The following is a 19,010-nucleotide window of genomic DNA, read 5'->3' on the forward strand; positions in this document are numbered from 1 at the left end:
AATGGCTCTCTAACTACTACAGTGCCCTTCAGTTAAGTGATTAGCTAATTTCACCTGTCTTGCGTGAACACAATTGTTTATCTTTAATTTTCCCTAATTTGCTTTTGCAGTCTGCTTGGGTTAACATCAGCTGGAAAATCCCAGTCAGAGAAGACAATGGGCCAGAATTTGCAGTGGGTAATAACGGCGAACTAACAGCGTTTGCTGTTATTGCCCCATTGAAACTCAGGATGTCGCGCAAGCGCATCTAAACGCGGAAATCCTGAAGTTGTGATCAGTCATTCACTGCTCTGATAATGCCTGCGCGGTGCACCCCCCCCACCCCCAAGCCAGCAATCAGTGTAATCAGTGAAATTGACAAAAACTTGGGCTTTTCCACGGTAATATCACTGTTAAATACCCATTAAATGTTAGGCCTTATTGGATTCGGTGTAACTGGGGTTTGAACAGCGTATTAACTGCTAAACAAATGTTATAGCCCTTAAAATCTCATTTTAATTTTGTGGAGTGTCAAATTTCTCTAGTATGATAAAAATTACAGTTTTTAAAAACTTTTGAAAAAACCTTTTAAATATATATTTAAAGTTTACTCATGATTATTTTAGGTTCTACTTTATACCCATGGGAGAGCTCCAATCTTTGCTTTGCTCCCTGTAACATTTTTAAAAAGTCGGAATAAAAGCAGGTTTTCATTTCCTGCTTCCTCGTCTGTGAGAATTCTGCATTATGATTGGCTGCTTAGACAGCTTGTTGCCATCACAGCAGATCGCATTAGGGATTCCCCATAATAGAGCGCTGCAATCTCTTATACGTCGACAAAGGCTAACTTCTTGTCACAGAGATCGCGAGATTGCGAGATCTCTGTGGGCAGCTTTCTTCAGAGCCAGCGATGAACGCCTTTGCTTCGCCGCTGACTGCAAATTCCGGGCCTATGTTTCCAGCAGTATAAATGTCTTCAGACTTGGCCCCTCTAATTGGGTTTTATTATTGGCATATTATGTGTGACCTCATTGGGCACAATGGTCTCGCCACATCTCCCGGTGGTGCAACTAATGGCAGGGGGTGTGGCTTGGGGTTTCAGGGATTTGCCTTGTGCCTTCTTGCTCCCTGTATAATTGAGAGACGTTAGGACCTCTGATTATCTGTGTTCTGTGATTTATGTTTGTTTCTAGGAAAGAGCTGGTGGCTCCCTTCTCATCCTTTTTTATCTCCTTCTTCTTTACCCCAGGGCTGACTAAAGTAGGCCATTCATCAGAGTGAGGCAAAATCCATTGTAGACAATGGAAAGGTCATCGACCTGAAACATTAACTCTGTTCCTCTTTCCACAGATGCAGCCTGACCTGCTGAATATTTCCAGCATTTTCTGTTTTAATTTCAGATTTCCAGCTTCCGCAGTATTTTGCTTTTGCTATAATGAAACCTGATTGACTGATGGCACTAATGTGAGCAGGTTGAGAGATCCATTTATTAAAGTCAGTGTTTTAGATACCTAATTCTCTATTTTTTTGCAAGGAATACCGTTGTGCAGTTTAATGCCTGTTCAATGATTAGTGCCTCTTAGGCTATGTATTCTGCTGCTAGCACCAATAGAGGTGGCTGTAAATGGGACCGAATATCAGGATAGTTGTGTGGCTACAGTTTCTGGTGCACTGCTGGTTTTCTGCTTTTATTTGCACTAATCTTTTGTTGTTAGTTTGTTGCTCACTGTTAATGCTAATTAAAGGCTTGGTCAAGTCTGCTAAACGCCAACTGGACTGTATCCCACCTGGTGAGGTTAATGATACCCCTTCCCATGGCAAATATAAAGATGCTTTTAGTGACTGGCTGCTCAGCACTACTCCTTTACATTTTAACTGTGATGGTTACTGGCTAATGTCATGGCACATGTTTCTGTCATGGTACATGCTGATGCCGTGCTGCTCTCCTGGTATCCACTGAATTGGTCTACACAGAACAGGTATAGACAGCATGATATTTTAATTAGTAACAACATTTATTGTTACCGTGCCTTATTGTACAGAACTGTGTTGACTGTGCTTTGCATTTTACTATGGAGAGTATATACAGAATTGTGGTGGTGTGAAAAGGTACATTAATGTGTAACAATTTCTGTGCTAGACTATGGATGTAAGTGCGAATAAATGAATAAAGGGAGATGACTTAACTGTGACTGTGTTTACTGCTGTGCTGTCAAGAACACCCTCAAAGCCTCCTTGAAAAAGTGTAACATCCCCACCGACACCTCGGAATCCCTGGCGCAAGACCGCACAAAGTGGAGGAGAAGCATCCAGGAAGGCGCCTCGAGTCTCTTCGCCGGGAGCAAGCGAAGCCAAGCGCAGGCAGCGCAAGGAGCGCACGTCAACCTAAGCACCCCACCCACCCGCCCCTTCAACCACCGTCTGCCCCACCTGTGACAGAGACTGTAGGTCCCGCATTGGACTCATCAGCCACCTGCGAGCTCATTTCTAATGTGGAAGCAAGTCATCCTCGGTTCCGAGGGACTGCCTAAGAAGAAGAAGAAGATTGGGTGGTCAGAGTGCTCCTTCTTCAAACTATATATCCTAAACTACCTACAGTTGTGGGGATAGTGTACGGTTGGTGTCTGGGCAAGCAGAGGAGCCATTGCCTCTATGCAGTGAAGTCAATCGTGATTCAGGAGCATCAATCCCAGAAATTTCCTGAGATGTTGCTCTGATGTTCAATGTGTAGTGTTCCCATTAAGACTTGTGTTGGTGTTGGTACGGGGCAGTTGCCAACATGAGAGCCAACTAGAAAATCCTGTCCAGTGCCGCATCTCACGCTGTTGGAAGACATGGACACATTAGTTGCACTGGCCTGCTGCCGAACTGAATAATGCACCTGTATCAGCTCGTGCAATCCCTTCTCCAAGATGGCCTACAGTGTAACTTCTAAACAGGCCCTCATGGGTTCCTGTAGCTTGTCTCTCAACGATTCCTTAGTGAGAGTGCGTGCATCTCACATGCACAATGGTTATGGGGTCTATCATTGAGGCTGCTATAGCATATGCCACAACTTGGATTCGCTGCATCACAGATCTCAGGCTAGAAATGTATTTCTCAATCCTCTTATCTAGGATGTTCAAGATCTGTGGCTGACTCTCAGAACATCCAGACCTTGCTTCACACTACAAATTACAGATCGAGAACAAGAGGAAACATTTTTTTTACATAGTGAGTTGTTGTGATCTGAAATGCATTACATTGTGTTAGAATTCCTTTCTACATTGCAGGAATATGACACACACATCAACTGCTTCACAAGTTTTGGATGTAGAGGTAGTTTCCTTAAGTGAAGGGAATAGGATTATGGGGAAGGTGGTGCCATTAAGAGATTCTACAAAGGATTACACAGGATATACAGCACAGAAACAGGCCATTCGACCCAATCAGTCCATGCAGGCATTTATGCTCCACTTGAATCTCCTCGTGTCTTTCCTCATCTATCACCATAACCCTCTATTCCCTTCTCCCTCATATGCTTATCTAGCCTCCCCTTAAATGCATTTACACTATTTGCTTCAATCACTCCCTGTGGTAGCGAGTTCCACATTCTCACCACTCTCTGGGTAAAGAAGCTTCTTCTGAATTCCCTCTGTTTGCTTGGGGACTATTTTATATTGATGGCCTCTAGTTTTGCTCTTCCCCACAAGTGGAAGCACTCTCTCTGCATGGAGACCCTGCAAAAGATATTACATGGAGACCCAACCACCCAGAAACCTCGTGATAAGTTGAAGAACTTGTATTTAGTACAGTGCTTTATATCCTCGACGTCTTGAAGCTCTTCACAGCCAATGGATTATTTTTGAAGTGCAGTTACCTGTTGTATAATAGCAGTCAATTTGTGCACAGTAAAATCCCATAAAATACAAATGAGATGAAATACAAGTTAATTCATTTTTTGGTGGTGTTGGTGGAGCGATGTTTTAAAATAAAACCTTTTAACAGATGATGCTGGCCCACATGCTGTGTTCATTTATAGAATCATAGAATGATACAGCACAGAAAGAGGCCATTCGGCCCATCAAGCCTGTGCCAGCCATTAATCCCACTCCCCATAGCCCTGTAATTTCATTCCCTTTAAGTATTTATCTAATTCTCTTTTGAAAGTGAATCTGCTTCCACCACCCTTTCAGGCAGTGCATTCCAGATCACAACAACTTGCGTTTAAAAAAAAATCCTCATGTCGCCTCTGGTTCTTTTGCCAATCATTTTAAATCTGTGTCCTCTGGTTATCAACCCTTCTGCCACTTGAAACAGTTTCTCCTTATTTTCTGTATCCAGACCATTCATGATTTAGATCACTTCTATTAAATCTCCTCTTAATCTTCTCTAATCTCTCCACATAACTGAGGTCCCTGGCACCATTTTAGTAAATCTCATCTGCACCCTCTCCAAGGTCTTCACATCCTTCCTAAAGTGTGGAGCCCAGTATTGAACACAATACTCTATTTATACTCTATTCCTCTATTCATAAAGCTTATTCACCAGCCTTCTCAGCTTGTCCTGCCTCTTTCAAAAATTTGTGTACATTCCCCCGCCCCCCACCCCAGGTCTCTCTGTTCCTGCGCCCCCTTTAAGATTGTGCCATTTACTTTATATTGCCTCTCTTTATTCTTCCCACCAAAATGTAAATACTTCACACTTCTCTCTGTTAAATTTCATCGCCATATGCCTGCCCATTTCACCAGTCTGTCTATGTCCTCCTGAGGACTGTTACAATCCTTCTTATTGTTTACTACATTTCCAAGTTTCGTGTATCTGCAAACTTTGAAATGATGCCCTGTGTACTCAAGTCCAGGTTATTAATATAAAGAGCAGTGCTCCTAATACCACCCCCCGGGGAATACCACGATATACTTCCCTCCAGTCTGAAAAACAACCATTCCCCACTGCTCTCTGCTTTCTGTCCCTTAGTCAATTTCATAACCATGCTGCCACTGTCCCTTTAATCCCATTGGGCTTTAATTTTGCTTACCAATCTGTTACATGGCACTTTGTCAAACCTCTTTTTGACGGTCCACATACACATCAAACATGATTTGCCTTTAACACATCGGTGCTGACTTTCATTTATTACCACAACCTTTTCCAAGTGCCAATTAATTTTGTCCTAGATTATTGGCTCTAAAAGTTTCCCCGCCTTTTTTTTAACTTTTATTTATTCATTTATGAGATGTGGGTGTGGCAAGACCAGCATTTATTGCCCATCCCTAATTGCCCTTGAGAAGGATTTTGACCCAGTGACGATGAAGGAACGGCGATATAGCTCCAAGTCAGGATGGTGTGTGACTTGGAGGGGAACTTGCAACTGGTGGTGTTGCCATGCGTCAGCTGCCCTTGTCCTTCTAGGTGTTTTCAAATCTCTCCATGGCCTCGCCCCTTCCTATCTCTGTAATCTTCTTCAGCCCCACGACCTCCCGAGATATATGTGCTCCTAAAATTCTGCCCTCTTGAGCATCCCTGATTATAATCGCTCAACCATCGGTGGCCGTGCCTTCACCTGCCTCGGCCCTAAGCTCTGGAACTCCCTGCCTAAACCTCTCCGCCTCTCTACCTCTCTTTCCTCCTTTAAGATGCTCCTTAAAACCTAACTCTTTGACCACATCTGCCCTAATTTCTTATGTGGCTCAGTGTAAATTTTTTGTCTTATAACACTCCTGTGCAGCACCTTGGGATATTTTACTATGTTAAAGGCGCTATGTAAATGCAAGTTGTTGTTGTTGTTGGTAGAGATTGCAGGTGTGGCAGGTGCTGTCGAAGAAGCCTTGGCGAGTTGCTGCAGTGCATCTTGTAGATGGTACACACTGCAGCCACGGTACACCGATGGTGGAGGGAGTGAATGTTTAAGGCGGTGGATGGGGTGCCGATCAAGCGGGCTGCTTTGTCCTGGATGGTGTCGAGCTTCTTGAGTGTTGCACTCATCCAGGCAAGTAGAGAGTGTTCCATCACATTCCTGACTTGTGCCTTGTTGCTGGTGGATAGGTTTTGTGGAGTTAAGAGGTGAGTCACTCACCATGGAATACCCAGCTTCTGACCTGCTCTTGTAGCCACAGTATTTATGTATCTGGTCCAGTTAAGTTTTGGGGCAATGGTGACTCTCAGGATGTTGATGGTGGGGGATTTGATAATGGTAATGTCATTGAATGTTAAGGGGAGGTGGTTAGACTCTCTCGTTGGAGATGGTCATTGCCTGGCACTTGTGTGGCAGGAATGTTACTTGTCAGCCTGAGCCTGGATATTATTCAGATCTTACTGCATGAGGAAACAGATTGCTTCATTATCTGATGAATTACGAATGGAACTGAACACTGTGCAATCATCAGCGAACATCCCCACTTCTGACTTTATGATGGAGAGAAGGTCATTGATGAAGCAGGTGAAGATGGGTTGAGCCTAGGACACTGCCCTGAGGAACTCCTGCAGCGATATCCTGGGGCTGAGATGAGTGGCTTCCAACAACTACAACCATTTTCCTTTGTGCTAGATATGACTCCAGCCAGAGAGTTTGTCCCTTACCCCCATCTGGAATTCAGCTCTTTTGTCCATGTTTGGACCAAGGCTGTAATGAGGTCTAGAGCTGCGTGATCCTGGTGGAACCCAAACTGAACACTGGTGAGCAGGTTATTGGTGAGTAAGTGCTTCAGTTGTACAGGGTATTGGTGAGACCGCACCTGGAATACTGCATACAGTTTTGGTGTCCATACTTAAGAAAAGACATACTTGCTCTCGAGTCAGTACAAAGAAGGTTCACTCGGTTAATCCCGGGGATGAGGGGATGGACATATGAGGAGAGGTTGAGTAGATTGGGACTCTACTCATTGGAGTTCAGAAGAATGAGAGGCGATCTTATTGAAACATATAAGATTGTGAAGGGGTTGGATCGGGTGGATGCGGGGAGGGTGTTCCCAATGATGGGTGAAACTAGAACTAGGGGGCATAGTCTTAGAATAAGGGGCTGCTCTTTCAAAACTGAGATGAGGAGGAACTACTTCACTCAGAGGGTGGTAGGTCCATGGAATATGCTGCCCCAAAAAGCTGTAGAAGCTACATCATTACATAAATTTAAAACAGAAATAGACAGTTTCCTAGAAGTAAAGGGAATTAAGGGTTATGGGGAGCGGGCAGGAATTTGGACATGAGTCTAGGTTCGGATCGGTCATGGCCCTGTGGGTAGCGGAGCGGCCCCGGGGGCCGTGTAGCCTGATCCTGCTCCTATTTCGTGTGTCTAATTCTGTTAGATTCAGGAGATGGTTCTGTGATAGTAGATTGGCGTTTGGGATCAGATCAGCCATGATCTTATTGAATGGCGGAGCAGGCTCGAGGGGCCGATTGGTCTACTCCTGCTCCTATTTCTTATGTTCTTATGTTCTTATCTAAGGACGATTGGAAGATTGTGGCTAGAGCCTCTGCAGTTGCCACCCTTTCTTCCTTCAGTAACCTGGGATGCATCTCATCTGGATTGGGTTAATTTTCTACTTTGAGTACTGCCAACCGTTTAAGTATCCCCTCTTTATCTATTTTCATCCTATCCAATATTACTGCTACCTCCTCCTTTACTGCTACATTGGCAGAATCCTCTTCTCCAGTGAATATAGATACATAGGGGGTGATTTTCACTCAGAAGTCGGGAAGGAGGCAGGACTGCAACTTTCGGGGTTGTAGTCCCGCCTCCATTGAGATGTGGCCAATCCACGCGATTTTAACTTGATTGACCTTGTTGAGCCTGCCCAGTGGGCTCAGCAGGCCAATTAAGGGCCACCCTGCAACAGGTGACGTCACAGACTGAAATTTCATTTGTCAAGACGTTTTGACAGATGAAATATTAGTGTTTCATAGCTGCTTGAAGCTGTCAAACACTGACAGTCTTACTTCTAACCTGAGTCCTTCTCCACAGACTCAGTTAGAAATCTCACCGGCAGAGAAAGCTGCAGGCTGTCACTTTTGACAGTTCGCAGCCGTTCTGCTTTCTGTGCCAGCTGGATGATGGACTCCCGAAACCTAGAGGAAGGAAGGCTAAAAAGGTAAGTACAGGTAACTTAAACTTCTTTACACACTTTAGACACACCAAACACACTTACCTTTGCACTCATGCACCCATCACTCACCTGAACACCGACATCTCGACCCCTCCAAGTCCTTCAACCCGACGGCCCGACTCCTCTAACTTGGCGTGGTTTGGAGCCATTGGGAATCCCACAGTTCAAGATTAAAAATAGGGATTAGGCTAAAAACTGCCTGTTTTTAAAAATTGTCACTAATCCCTTCCAGCCTCGGGTCGGCGGGTCCCAGTCTCCTTTGAAACTTACATGGAGGTGGGTTAGGGGCGGGATGGTGTCGGAACCCCCGAATTCGGGACTTTAATCCCGACTCCATGGGTCAGTTAAAATTGAGGCCAAAGTGTTCATTTAGTACCTCAGCCATGCCCTCTACCTCCACAAGATCTCCTTTTTGGTCCCTAATTGGCTGCACCCTTTCTTTGATTACCCTTCTACTATTTATATGTTTATAGGAGACTATTGGGTTGCCTTTTATGTTAGCCGCTAGTCTATTCTCATGCTCTTTGCCCCTCTTATTCCCTTTTTTAGATTTCCTCTGTACTTTTTGTATTCAGCTTGGTTCTCTACTGTATTATGAATCTTACATTTGTCATAAGCTTCCTTTTTGTTTCATTTTAATCTCTATGGGGGCAAAATTTGATTATGCCCTGTTTGGGAGCGGTAACTGAATTAGCGCCAGACATTTAGTGCCCAGCGCGGGAGTACCGCCCTGGCCGCTGAATTGGGCTATCTCCCCACCAGGGTGGTGTGGTGCCGTGGCCGCAGCCCAGCACTGAGACACGGTGTTGGGCTGCGCGATGGCGGCCACGGACCACACCAAGGGCTGCCACGAGGGGCCGGCCTGGAGGTCAGCCAAAAGAATAAAGTGATGATGCAGGGTGCAGCTGGATCTCCCCTTTAATTACCACCCCACCAGTGGTGTGACCCGCGAGGCTGTCGCTGACATCGCCTGCGCCAGCCTCGCAGGGCGCAGCCGAATTACTGCAGCGGGGCAGTAAGGGGCCGCAACGGGGTGGTAAGGGGTCACATCGCTCGGCGATGACATCAATTTCTTGGGAGGCGTTATTATCGCCCCCCCCTACTGGGCGATAAGCCCTTTGCACCCCGTTAGCGCCCCCCGGAGGCACTAACGGCAGGCACAAAGGAGGCAAATTTTTCCCCTCATATCTTTAGTCATCCAGGGAGCTTTAGCTTTGGATGCCCTTCCTTTCCCCCTTGTGGGAATGTGTCTACTCTGTACCTGAACTATTTCCTCTTTAAATACCTCCCATTGTTCAATTACTGTTTTGTATACCAATTTTTGATTCCAGATCCTTTTTAACTCACTGAAATGAGCCCTCCTCCAGTTCAGAATTTTTATGCTTGATTGTTCCTTGTCCTTTTCCATAACTATTCTAAACCTGATGATATTATGATCACTGTTCCCCAAATGCTCCCCCACTGAAACATGCTCCACTTGCCCCACTTCATTCCCCAGAACTAGATTCAGCCCGGCTTCCTTCCTCGTTGGGCTGGAATCATACAGATCCAGAAAGTTCTCTTGTACACGTTTCAGGAATTCCTCTCGCACTTTGTTCTTTACACTGTTACTATCCCAGACTATATTAGGATAATTGAAGTCCCTCATTATCACTACTCTATAGTCCTTGCATCTATCTGTAATTTGCCTGCAAATATTCTCCTCTATGTCCTTCCCACTATTTGGTGGCCTATAGTATACACCCAGTAGCATAGCAGCTCCTCTATTGTTCCTTAATTCTAACCATATAGATTTGGTCTCTGACCCCTCAACTGCATCATCCCTATAGTTTCTTTGACCAATACTGCCACCACCATCCTTTTTTCCCTTCCCTGTCTTTCCTGAATACCTGGTAGTCAAAAATATTAAGTTCCCAATCCTCCCCTTCTTGATGTACGATAACTTGGCCTAGCAGAAGTAAAAAGTATAGTTCTACAAAATGTTGGTAATGGTGAAAAGTTAACAGATGGAGCTGTTTTATATGCATGGGTGAGTCAGGGGTAGCACTTCAGATTCAGAGGAAAACATGTGCCATTTATGCCCTGCTGTGCAAAATCATACATACCCATTCACTCAGTGTTTCAAACATAGAACGTGAATGACAGTAGGCACGCATACAGCATACTGATATGAAGCTGTCTCTCAGTGAGACACATGCCTTTATAGGATAGTGTATGGTTTCTTTATAAATATGACAGGTTGATTGCCTAATAAGTAAAGAATAGTGGTCTTTGTGTAACATTTACATATTAATTTAAACTATCATAACCATAAGCAGCTTATGTTGTGATGGTAACAGGATGCTTACATTACAAGTGGTTTCCAATAGTTCCCAAACCCAATGTGTTCTTTTATCTTCCTTTAACTGCTCTTACCTTCTCTTGGTGGCATTTCAAAGGTCATTGAATTTTTTGCCGACCTAATCCTGTGTCCAAGGCGTTAGGACAAAAGGTTTGCCCCAACTGCAGCATCTTGCCAGGGACACGTCTGCTGCTTTTATAAAGACCCAGTGCACGACCAAGTGGCCTTGGAGTATGATCAGGCAGTGTCTGCCAGTTCACTTGAAGCTTTCTACATCCAGTGGGCACCACAGGATATTGTCTATCTTAATGATGAGAATGAATCACCATTTCATTTTTAGTTTGACTGGGCCACCTCTTCTATATTAATGGTGCCCTTCTCCCGGGGAGCCTTTGTAGAGGTATTTGTCCTGGTGGCATTTAGCTTATGCCCTATGTCACTGAATTGGCCCAGATTCAAAATAGAGGCAGTGATGTTGCTGTCTGTCCTTTGCGATGGTGAATCCTGCCCCTCGAGAACTGCATCCTGACAGAGCTGCACCCCGACAGAGCTGCACCCCGACAGAGCTGCACCCCGACAGAGCTGCACCCCGACAGAGCTGCACCCTGACAGAGCTGTATCAGCAAATGGGGCTTTTCCTCTGGTCAGCTATCTCATACTTTCTTTTGGGAAATTGTACTGTGAATTGAATCTGTTCTGTGAAGGAGCTACTTGAATGAGTTAAATGGTTGTTGAGCCGATGTAGAAGTGTGAGACCGGCAATGGCCAGAAATGGACAGATTTCCTGTGCTAACTTTAACTCCTGTTTGGGTAAACTTTGGTCCCAGTAGAAAATATGAAAGGTTTCATGAGGAAAGATTTATGGGTTAATCAAGTCAGAAAATTAGGATTATCAACTACGGAGAAGCAGAACCCTAACTTTTGTCAGTAATTTGTTTCAGATATGCTTTGCAGATGTTTTTTCTTCTCCATTATTCTCCCCTCCTCTCCTCAAGTGCTTGAAGCTAGTACCTCACCAAAGGGCTATTTTACACATGGGAGCCTAGACAGTGAGCTTTGCTACAACAACAGAAAATGCTGGAAATACTCAGCAGGTCAGGCAGCATTGTGGAGAGAGGAACAGAGTTAACGTTTCAGGTCGATGACCTATCGTCAGAACTGGAAAAAGTTGGAGAAGTAACAGATTTTTAAGCAAGTGTGGGGCAGGAAAAGGGGGAAGGGGAGGAAAGAGCAAAAGGGAAGGTCTGTGATAGGTTGGAAGGCCGGAGGGATTAAAATACAAAAGGGATGATGGTGCAAGGCAAAAGGAGATGGTAATGGGACAAGTTAAGAAACAAAAGATGACTCTAGATAAGGTGTAAATGGCAATGGCAGAATGATCGACAGCTGCCATGTGAGAGAAAAAACAAAACATAGGGGTCGAGGTTACAGTCTGAAATTGTTCAACTCGATGTTGAGTCCAGGAGGCTGTAAAGTGCCTAATCGAAAGGCTGTTCCTCGAGCTTACGTTGAGCTTCACTGGAACAGTGTAAGAGGCTGAGGACGGAGAGGTCAGAGTGGGAGTGGAGCGGAGAATTAAAGTGACAGGCGACCGGAAGCTCAGGGTCACCCTTACAGACTGAACGGAGGTGTTCCGCAAATCTACATTTGGTCTCCCCAATGTAGAGGAGACGGCATTGTGAGCAGCGAATACAGTATATTAAATTGTAAGAAGTACAAGTAAATCGCTGTTTCACCTGGAAGGAGTGTTTGGGGCCCTGGACAGTGGGAAGGGAGGAGGTAAAAGGGCAGATATTGCATCTCCTGCGCTTGCATGTGAAGGTGCCGTGGGAAGGGGAAGGGGTGTTTGGGGTGATAGAGGAGTGGACCAGGATGTCACGGAGTGAGTGGTCCCTTCGGAATGCTGAAGGGGGAGGGGAAGATGTGTTTGGTGGTGGGATCACGCTGGAGATGGCGGAGGATGACCCGTTGAATGTGGAGGCTGGTGGGGTGAAAGGTGAGGACAAGGGGAACCCTATCATGGTCTGAGAGGGAGGGGAAGGGGTGAGAGTAGAAGTGAGGGAAATGGAACGGACACGGTCGAGGGCCATGTCAACCACAGTAGAGGGGAATCCTCAGGTGGGGAAAAAGGAAGATATATCGGAAGCATTAAAATTCTAAGGAGGGATGGCTCACCCAATCTAGCTTTAAACAAACTGACAAAAAGTAAATAAAATGAAATTAAAATGAAGGGAAATCAAAACAAAAATTCCACATGGTCCACCAGTCACAATGGCTTCTAGTGAGCTGGTAGACCCCACATGTTGATACTCAAGAGTCAACAGCAGTAAGCTATGGGTAACCTGAAAGGATTCTATTCCGATTTTAAAATAGGTTGATATAATGTGAATTTTAAGTAGGCCAGTCGGGATTAGGCTAAACCCAACCCATGGCTTGCATCAGGTGCTACTCCTAATGGGCAATAACAATAAAATAACGGTAGTGATGTTCCTTTCAAATTAGTTTTGTATATACACCAATACTGCCTGAGATAATTTGCATTTATATAATGCCTTAAAGCTAGAAAAACAACCCAAAGCACTTCAGAGTTGTGAAGGAAATTGATGTAGAGCTAAAGAAGGAGAGATTAGGTCAAGAATGTAGTGTATGTACCTTTAAAAGCCTATTACCATCTCGTCTAGCTTCTAATCTCTTTTACTTCTTTTGGTTCTTTTATTCTTTTGTCCGATCGCAGCCCTGCCTTCGATCTAGTTCCTTTTCTCTCCAGTTTTGAAGAAGGGTCAAACCCGAAACGTCAACTCAAATTTCTCTCCACGGATGTTGCCTGACTTGCTGAGTTTTTCCAGCATTTTCTGTTGTTATTTAAAAGGAACTATGTTTTTGAAGCCCCTGTATACTGTAGTACCAGTAGTGACCACTCGGGTATATAAGCCTGTATAGCGTCTTGTGTAGTTAGTTCACCTCCAGACTTTGTTCAGTAAACACTTGTTAAATCAACTCCTGCATTCCGTGTCTCCATTAACACACGGATCTAACAAAGAAGATGGTTTTTAAGGGGGGGTCTTAAAGGAGGTGAAGAAGGTGAAGAGACTAAGGAGTTTAGGGAAGGAATTCCAGAGTAGGACCCAGGTGGCTGAAGACATGGCAACCGATGATAGAGCGAAATGAGGGAAGGGGATGCGCAAGAAGTTAGGGTCAGAGAAATGGAGAGAGGGTTCAGGGTGGGGTTTCAGGGCTGGAGGAAGCTACAGAGATAGGGAGGGGCAAGGCCACGGGAAATTTAAACACAAGAATGGCCCTGAATTTTCAATCGGAGGCTTCCTGCGGGCGGATGCCTCCGATCGAAAAAAAATCTACGAACTTACCTGCTGGTTCCGTAGATCCCGAGGCTTCCGATCCTGGGCCTCTCCTGGTAGAAATGCGCAGAGGCCCACGTATCCCAGGGGCGCAGGCGGTTCACAAGCGCCCCTGGGATCACGTGGGCCAGGTGAACCAATCAAAGAAGGGAATCCCCTTCATACTTTTGACAGTTCCGTACGCAAAGAACTGTCAAAAGTATGAATGGGGATCACATTTAAAAACACACTAAAACATTAAATAATTTTTTAAAATACATAATTAAAATGAATTAAAATGCCATTTAATTTTAAACAAAAATTTAATTTCTTGAAAATAATTAAATATTTTTACAGGGCTAAAAATAAACTTACCTTTTTGAAGAGTATTTTAAATTTATAAATGAGTTATCAATTTTCATTTTTCTATTTTTTAAAACACTTAAGCTGGTAAAAGCAGGCCTTTTACCAGGCGTAAGAACTTGACAGTCATTCAGTGGGCGGAAGTTGTGCAAAAAGCGCGACTCTCCACCCGCGGAGGCCCTTTTCCTGGGCAGGCGGATGATCTGATCGCCAGTGGCGGGTTCAGTGCTTACGCTTCACGTGCCTGAAACCGGCACTTGCACAGCACCTCATACCCGCACCATCAAGTGTGAGCCTTGGGGAGAGTGGGCACTCACGTAGGGTAACCAGGACAGAGTATAATGGGCACGTGTGACCTGATGTGGGTTCAGGTGAGGGCGGCAGAGTTTTGGATGAACTGAAGTTTATGGAGGGTGGAGGCAAACACCAACAACTTGTATTTATATAGCACCTTTAAAATAGTAAAACGTCCCAAGGCGCTTCACAGGAGCGTTATCAAACACAATTTGACACAAGCCACTTAAGGAGATATTAGGGCAGATGACCAAAAGATTGGTCAGAGAGGTAGGTTTTAAGGAGCGTCTTAAAGGAGGAAAGAGAGGGAGAGGTTTAGGGAGGGAATTCCAGAGCTTAGGGCCCAGGGAGCTGACGAATATTGGAATAATAATGGAGGCTGGAGATGTCAAATGCATAAATAAGGGTTCCAGCAGCAGATAGACCGGAGGCGGGAGATGTTCGAGAGGTGGAAGTTGGTGTGAAGGGGTCAGAAACGAAACGGAGGCGCGGGTAGCGAACAGTCTAAATCAGTGTTTACCCATGGTGATTGTTGCTCTGTGCGGTTGTGTTTTTTTGATGCCTGATTTAAGCTGGGATGCGACTCAGTCACTGCTGTCGGACTCTGTCTCTTCATTTTGGACGCTGTCTGGGCTTCAACTGTTTTCATGGGCTCGCGTTGTTCCAGGTGACTGACGGCTTGGATCTGCCCCGGAGTCCCCGATGTGATTAGTTTGGTTCAGTCACTCCCACTAACGCGGAACTCCCATTGAAAGGTGCGGAGGTTTGACGCTGGATGCAGCTCCTGAACCGATCTTATCCTCTCATTCTCCTCCATCTCCCATTTCACCATCTGTCTCCTCTGGGGGAAAGACGCCGATCGGGCGACGCTCATTTATTTCCATCGTGCTGGGCTATATAATCCAAGCCCCAAACACCCCAGACCCTGGGGCAGTCTGGACCAACAGCTCCCGTGCCCTCCGCAAACTTTGAGCAAACTTCCCACTAACTTTTCAGCGGCTCCTCGGGACCCAATCTCCAACCCCGCCGGGCGATGCCTGCAGGGCGGTGAGGCTCGGGGTCGGGGCCGCTTGTCCTCTATGACCGCTGGTGGGGTTCTGGAGATGAAGTCCCCTCTGGAGGAGGAGCTCTTCCCGTTCGCTCGGGACTGTGTTGGGGATGTGTCGGCTTTCGTGGATCCCGCCGACCTGCTGTCTCTTCTCCAACAGAGAGAGAAAGAAGTGCATGTGGCGGCCGAGCTGGGCAAAGCTCTGCTCTCCGAGAACCAGGACCTGAAGAGGGAGAACGAGAAACTACACCAGGAATACGGCCAGAAACTGGAGGTGAGTGACCAGGAAGGGGACACATCAGTGGGATGGGCATCACCCATGTATATACCTGTATTTCTATAATGTATCTATCACTGAATCTAGCGAGAATAAAGGGGACAGCTCCCAGACTCGGCACTTTCTTCATTATTCTATGTCCATATCGAATAAAACGCTACACTTTCTTGGCAGGCGAACGTGTATTGGAGAAGACCCTAACCCGAACCCTGCCGTCAGATAGCAACCCTAGCGCCGCCTCTATATTTTGTGCACTCGGCTTTGCGATTAATACAGTCTTTTTGGATAGTTTTGCAGCCTTGGTCCTGACTCGATGATTCAGGGACTCTCACTGACCCCCACAGACGGAGGTTTCTCAGGAACCTTCGTTCAGTTTATGCTACTTTTGTTTTCCGCCAAGGCATGAATGCTGCAAGGGACTGCAGATTTCAGGTACCGGGGCCAGCTGATGACGTGTCTGAAAGGCTTGGGGTTAGTCGGTTAACTGTTGTGAGTTGTTAAAGAAATCAAAAGCAGCTGCCTGTCAAGCACAGCGAGTCCCCAAGAGAAACCTGGGTAACTGGAATAGATCAGGTTAGTGATAAGGGAACTGAGGGTGAAACATTAACAGTGTATGGATGGACCCAGTGTCCAAGTACAACCCTCTCCCCCGCGGTGCAAAGTCCTATGAACCATAAAACTCTTAATTTATATCCTAAATCTGCATGGATTTAGTTGATTTCAGATGGGTAAGTGTAGGGGTACTACACATTGATCGGAATGGATCCCTATTCAGTTACCACATCTGAAAAGTGACTGTTTCTGGACATTAGTATCAGCCGTGGCTCAGTTGGTAGTACTCTTGCCTCTGAGTCAGAAGATTGTGGGATCTGAGTAAGAAGGTTTTGTGATCAAGTCTCACTCCAGAGACTTGAGCACAAAAATCTAGGTAGACACTCCAGTGCAATACTGAGGGAGTGCTTCACTGCACTGTCAGAGGTGTTGTCTTTTGAATGAGAGGCCCATTTTGCTCTCTCAGGTGGACGTAACAGACCCCATGGCACTATTTCAAAGAAGAGCAGGAGAGTTCTCCCTGGTGTCTTGGCCAATATTTATTCCTCAGCCAACATCACTAAAACAGATTATCTGGTCATTGTCACATTGCTGTTTGTGGGACCTTGCTGTGCACAAATTGGCTTCCGTGTTCCTACATTACAACAGTGACTACATTGGCTGTAAAGATGCTATATAAATGCAAGTCTTTCTTTTCTTTTGGGCAATGAGAGAATTAAGCTCAGCTATGATGCCTTCTGTGGATGAATAACTTGCCAACATTTACTGTTGAGGCTCACACAGGAAGAATGGGTACTTGGAGAAGTAGCAGAGAGTGCCCATGAAACCTCACATCGCCTCACCATGACCCACTACCTTCAAAGGAGCAGGAAGGGAAACATTGCATTTCAAGGAGGCTTTGGGTTTCTGTGACATGGGAATTTAGGACACTGGGATCCCATTTCATGAAGAAGGGATTTGATAAATGGTGATTTTATCAGACAGGGGAATTTGATAGATTGGTGTACTATGTCCATTGAAATTTCAAACAATGGGAGAATTTGGTACATTAGGAGTCAATGAATGGGGTCATGTCAAATAAGATTGTTGGTGTGTCTAGCAATATTTTTTTATTTGATCTTTTTTCCAGTTTTAAAAAAAAATTGAGAAAGCCAGCGAAACACCAAAGCCCATGAGGGCACTGCTAATGTTGGAAAGAGTAAAGCAGAAGATGAGGTAAAATCAGGAAGAATAATTAGGTGACACCAAGCTGGGGTTTGAAAACCTGAAGATTATAGGAAAAAGGAAAGACAAAGGGAGTTAAGGAGCTCCATGATTTTAATATCCTAGGAAAGAATAAGTTAGACACATAAGTGCAGTAAATCTTGCTTTTAACAGAGTGGAGATATAGGGACGAGGGAGACCTCTTCAGTTATTGTATTGGAGCTTAGAAAGAATGAGAGAGGAAAGTTGACCATAGTAGTATAGATGAAATAGAAAAATACAACAAGGGTTGGAATAAAGAGAAAAGCTGGAAGCTAGAGGTGAGAGGAAGATGACCAATCAGTTGATCAGCTTTTATATGTTTATATGTCCTGGAGTGTGACTAAGTTAAGATTTTTTGAGGGCAGAGAAATCTTTGGTATGAAAGAGGAGCCTGACCTTCTTAGAATAAGATATACCAATGGAAGAGACGTGGGAGTTCCAGTTGAGGTCACAGATAGTGAAGCCACGAATGTCAACAGATGAAGAGGGGTTGAGCTGGCAAAGGTTAGAGCTATCAAATGGAGTGGTGGAATAAAGACAGGAAATGCTGCAAATACACAGCAGGTCCATCAACATTTGAAAAAATAGAAAGCAATGGCTAATGTTTCAGATATAGGCCCTTCGTTCTGAACAAGGATTAACATCCAGACATGAACCTACCTTTTCCCTTTTTGTGTACTTATAAACCTGCTCTGTATTCTCAGTATTTACCATTTTAATTTCAGGTTTCCAACATTCACAGTTTTTCACCATCCTTGATACTTTTGCTGGTTAGACTTGTGAGAGACATCATAAAACTGTCTTTGGAGAATAGAAAGAAACACATTTTCTCTGTCCCATTGAAGGGCATGGAGGCGATCAAGATTCCCTGCTAGAGTATTGTTTCTCAAACTGGGGCCCGCAAACCCCTGGGGGTCCGTAGAGACTTTCCCGGGGGTCCGTCACTTTGCAATGAGCGCTCCCTGCCTGTCAAGCCAATTCCTCTCCCTGGCACCGTAGCCCTGTGGCATCCTCCCGACGTGTGAGCAGAGCGCCTACAGGGCCCTTCAAGCACGTGCCTGAACGTGTTCTTGCAAACACGTACAATCCCACAGTGCAGCTGTTACAGAGCATGCCAGTGGGACAGTATGGCAGTGAGTCTTGCTTCCAGCGGCATCCCAGCATGTGCATGGACATCATTCACCTTGGCCAGCCCGCTGACGGCTTTAAAAATTGTCCAGCACTGAGTGGCTAATAGTGGCCATCTGTTGCTGCGGAGTGCCCAGAACTGGTGTGAGAAGCAGGCACACCCATTTCACTGATACCTGTAGGTGAACACCGGTTTACTTAAAAGCATTATTAAAACGCTCTTTACATGTAGCATTTTCATATTATGTATTATATAGTATTATAATTTAGATCGATTTGAAAAAGGGTCCTTCAACCAAAAAACTATGCTGGCGAACTGGTGGCTGTGGGCACTGAGGATTTGTGATTTGAAGCAAGGTGATAAATATAG

At 45.2% G+C, this 19,010-nt stretch overlaps 1 protein-coding gene across 3 annotated transcripts in view; it reads left to right on the forward strand.

Moving 5' to 3' along the window:
* The first annotated feature begins 14,330 nt into the window (after positions 1-14,330).
* LOC147102141 (BICD family-like cargo adapter 1) overlaps positions 14,331-19,010 on the forward strand; it is a 32,311-nt gene continuing 27,631 nt past the window's right edge. The window contains exons 1-2 of one of the 3 annotated variants that reach the window (XM_085964389.1): positions 14,331-14,467; positions 15,599-15,712. In XM_085964389.1, the coding sequence (XP_085820515.1) occupies positions 14,438-14,467; positions 15,599-15,712 (144 nt within the window). In that variant the 5' untranslated portion in view covers positions 14,331-14,437. Of the gene's footprint in view, positions 14,468-14,762; positions 14,916-14,948; positions 15,713-19,010 lie in introns of those variants that run through there. The other 2 variants (XM_085964390.1, XM_085964388.1) reach the window with 2 other exon arrangements.

This window comes from Somniosus microcephalus, chromosome 22 (genome assembly GCF_052327205.1).
Source record: "Somniosus microcephalus isolate GS21.2 chromosome 22, FLI_Smic_1.0, whole genome shotgun sequence".
NCBI classification, from domain to species: domain Eukaryota; kingdom Metazoa; phylum Chordata; class Chondrichthyes; order Squaliformes; family Somniosidae; genus Somniosus; species Somniosus microcephalus.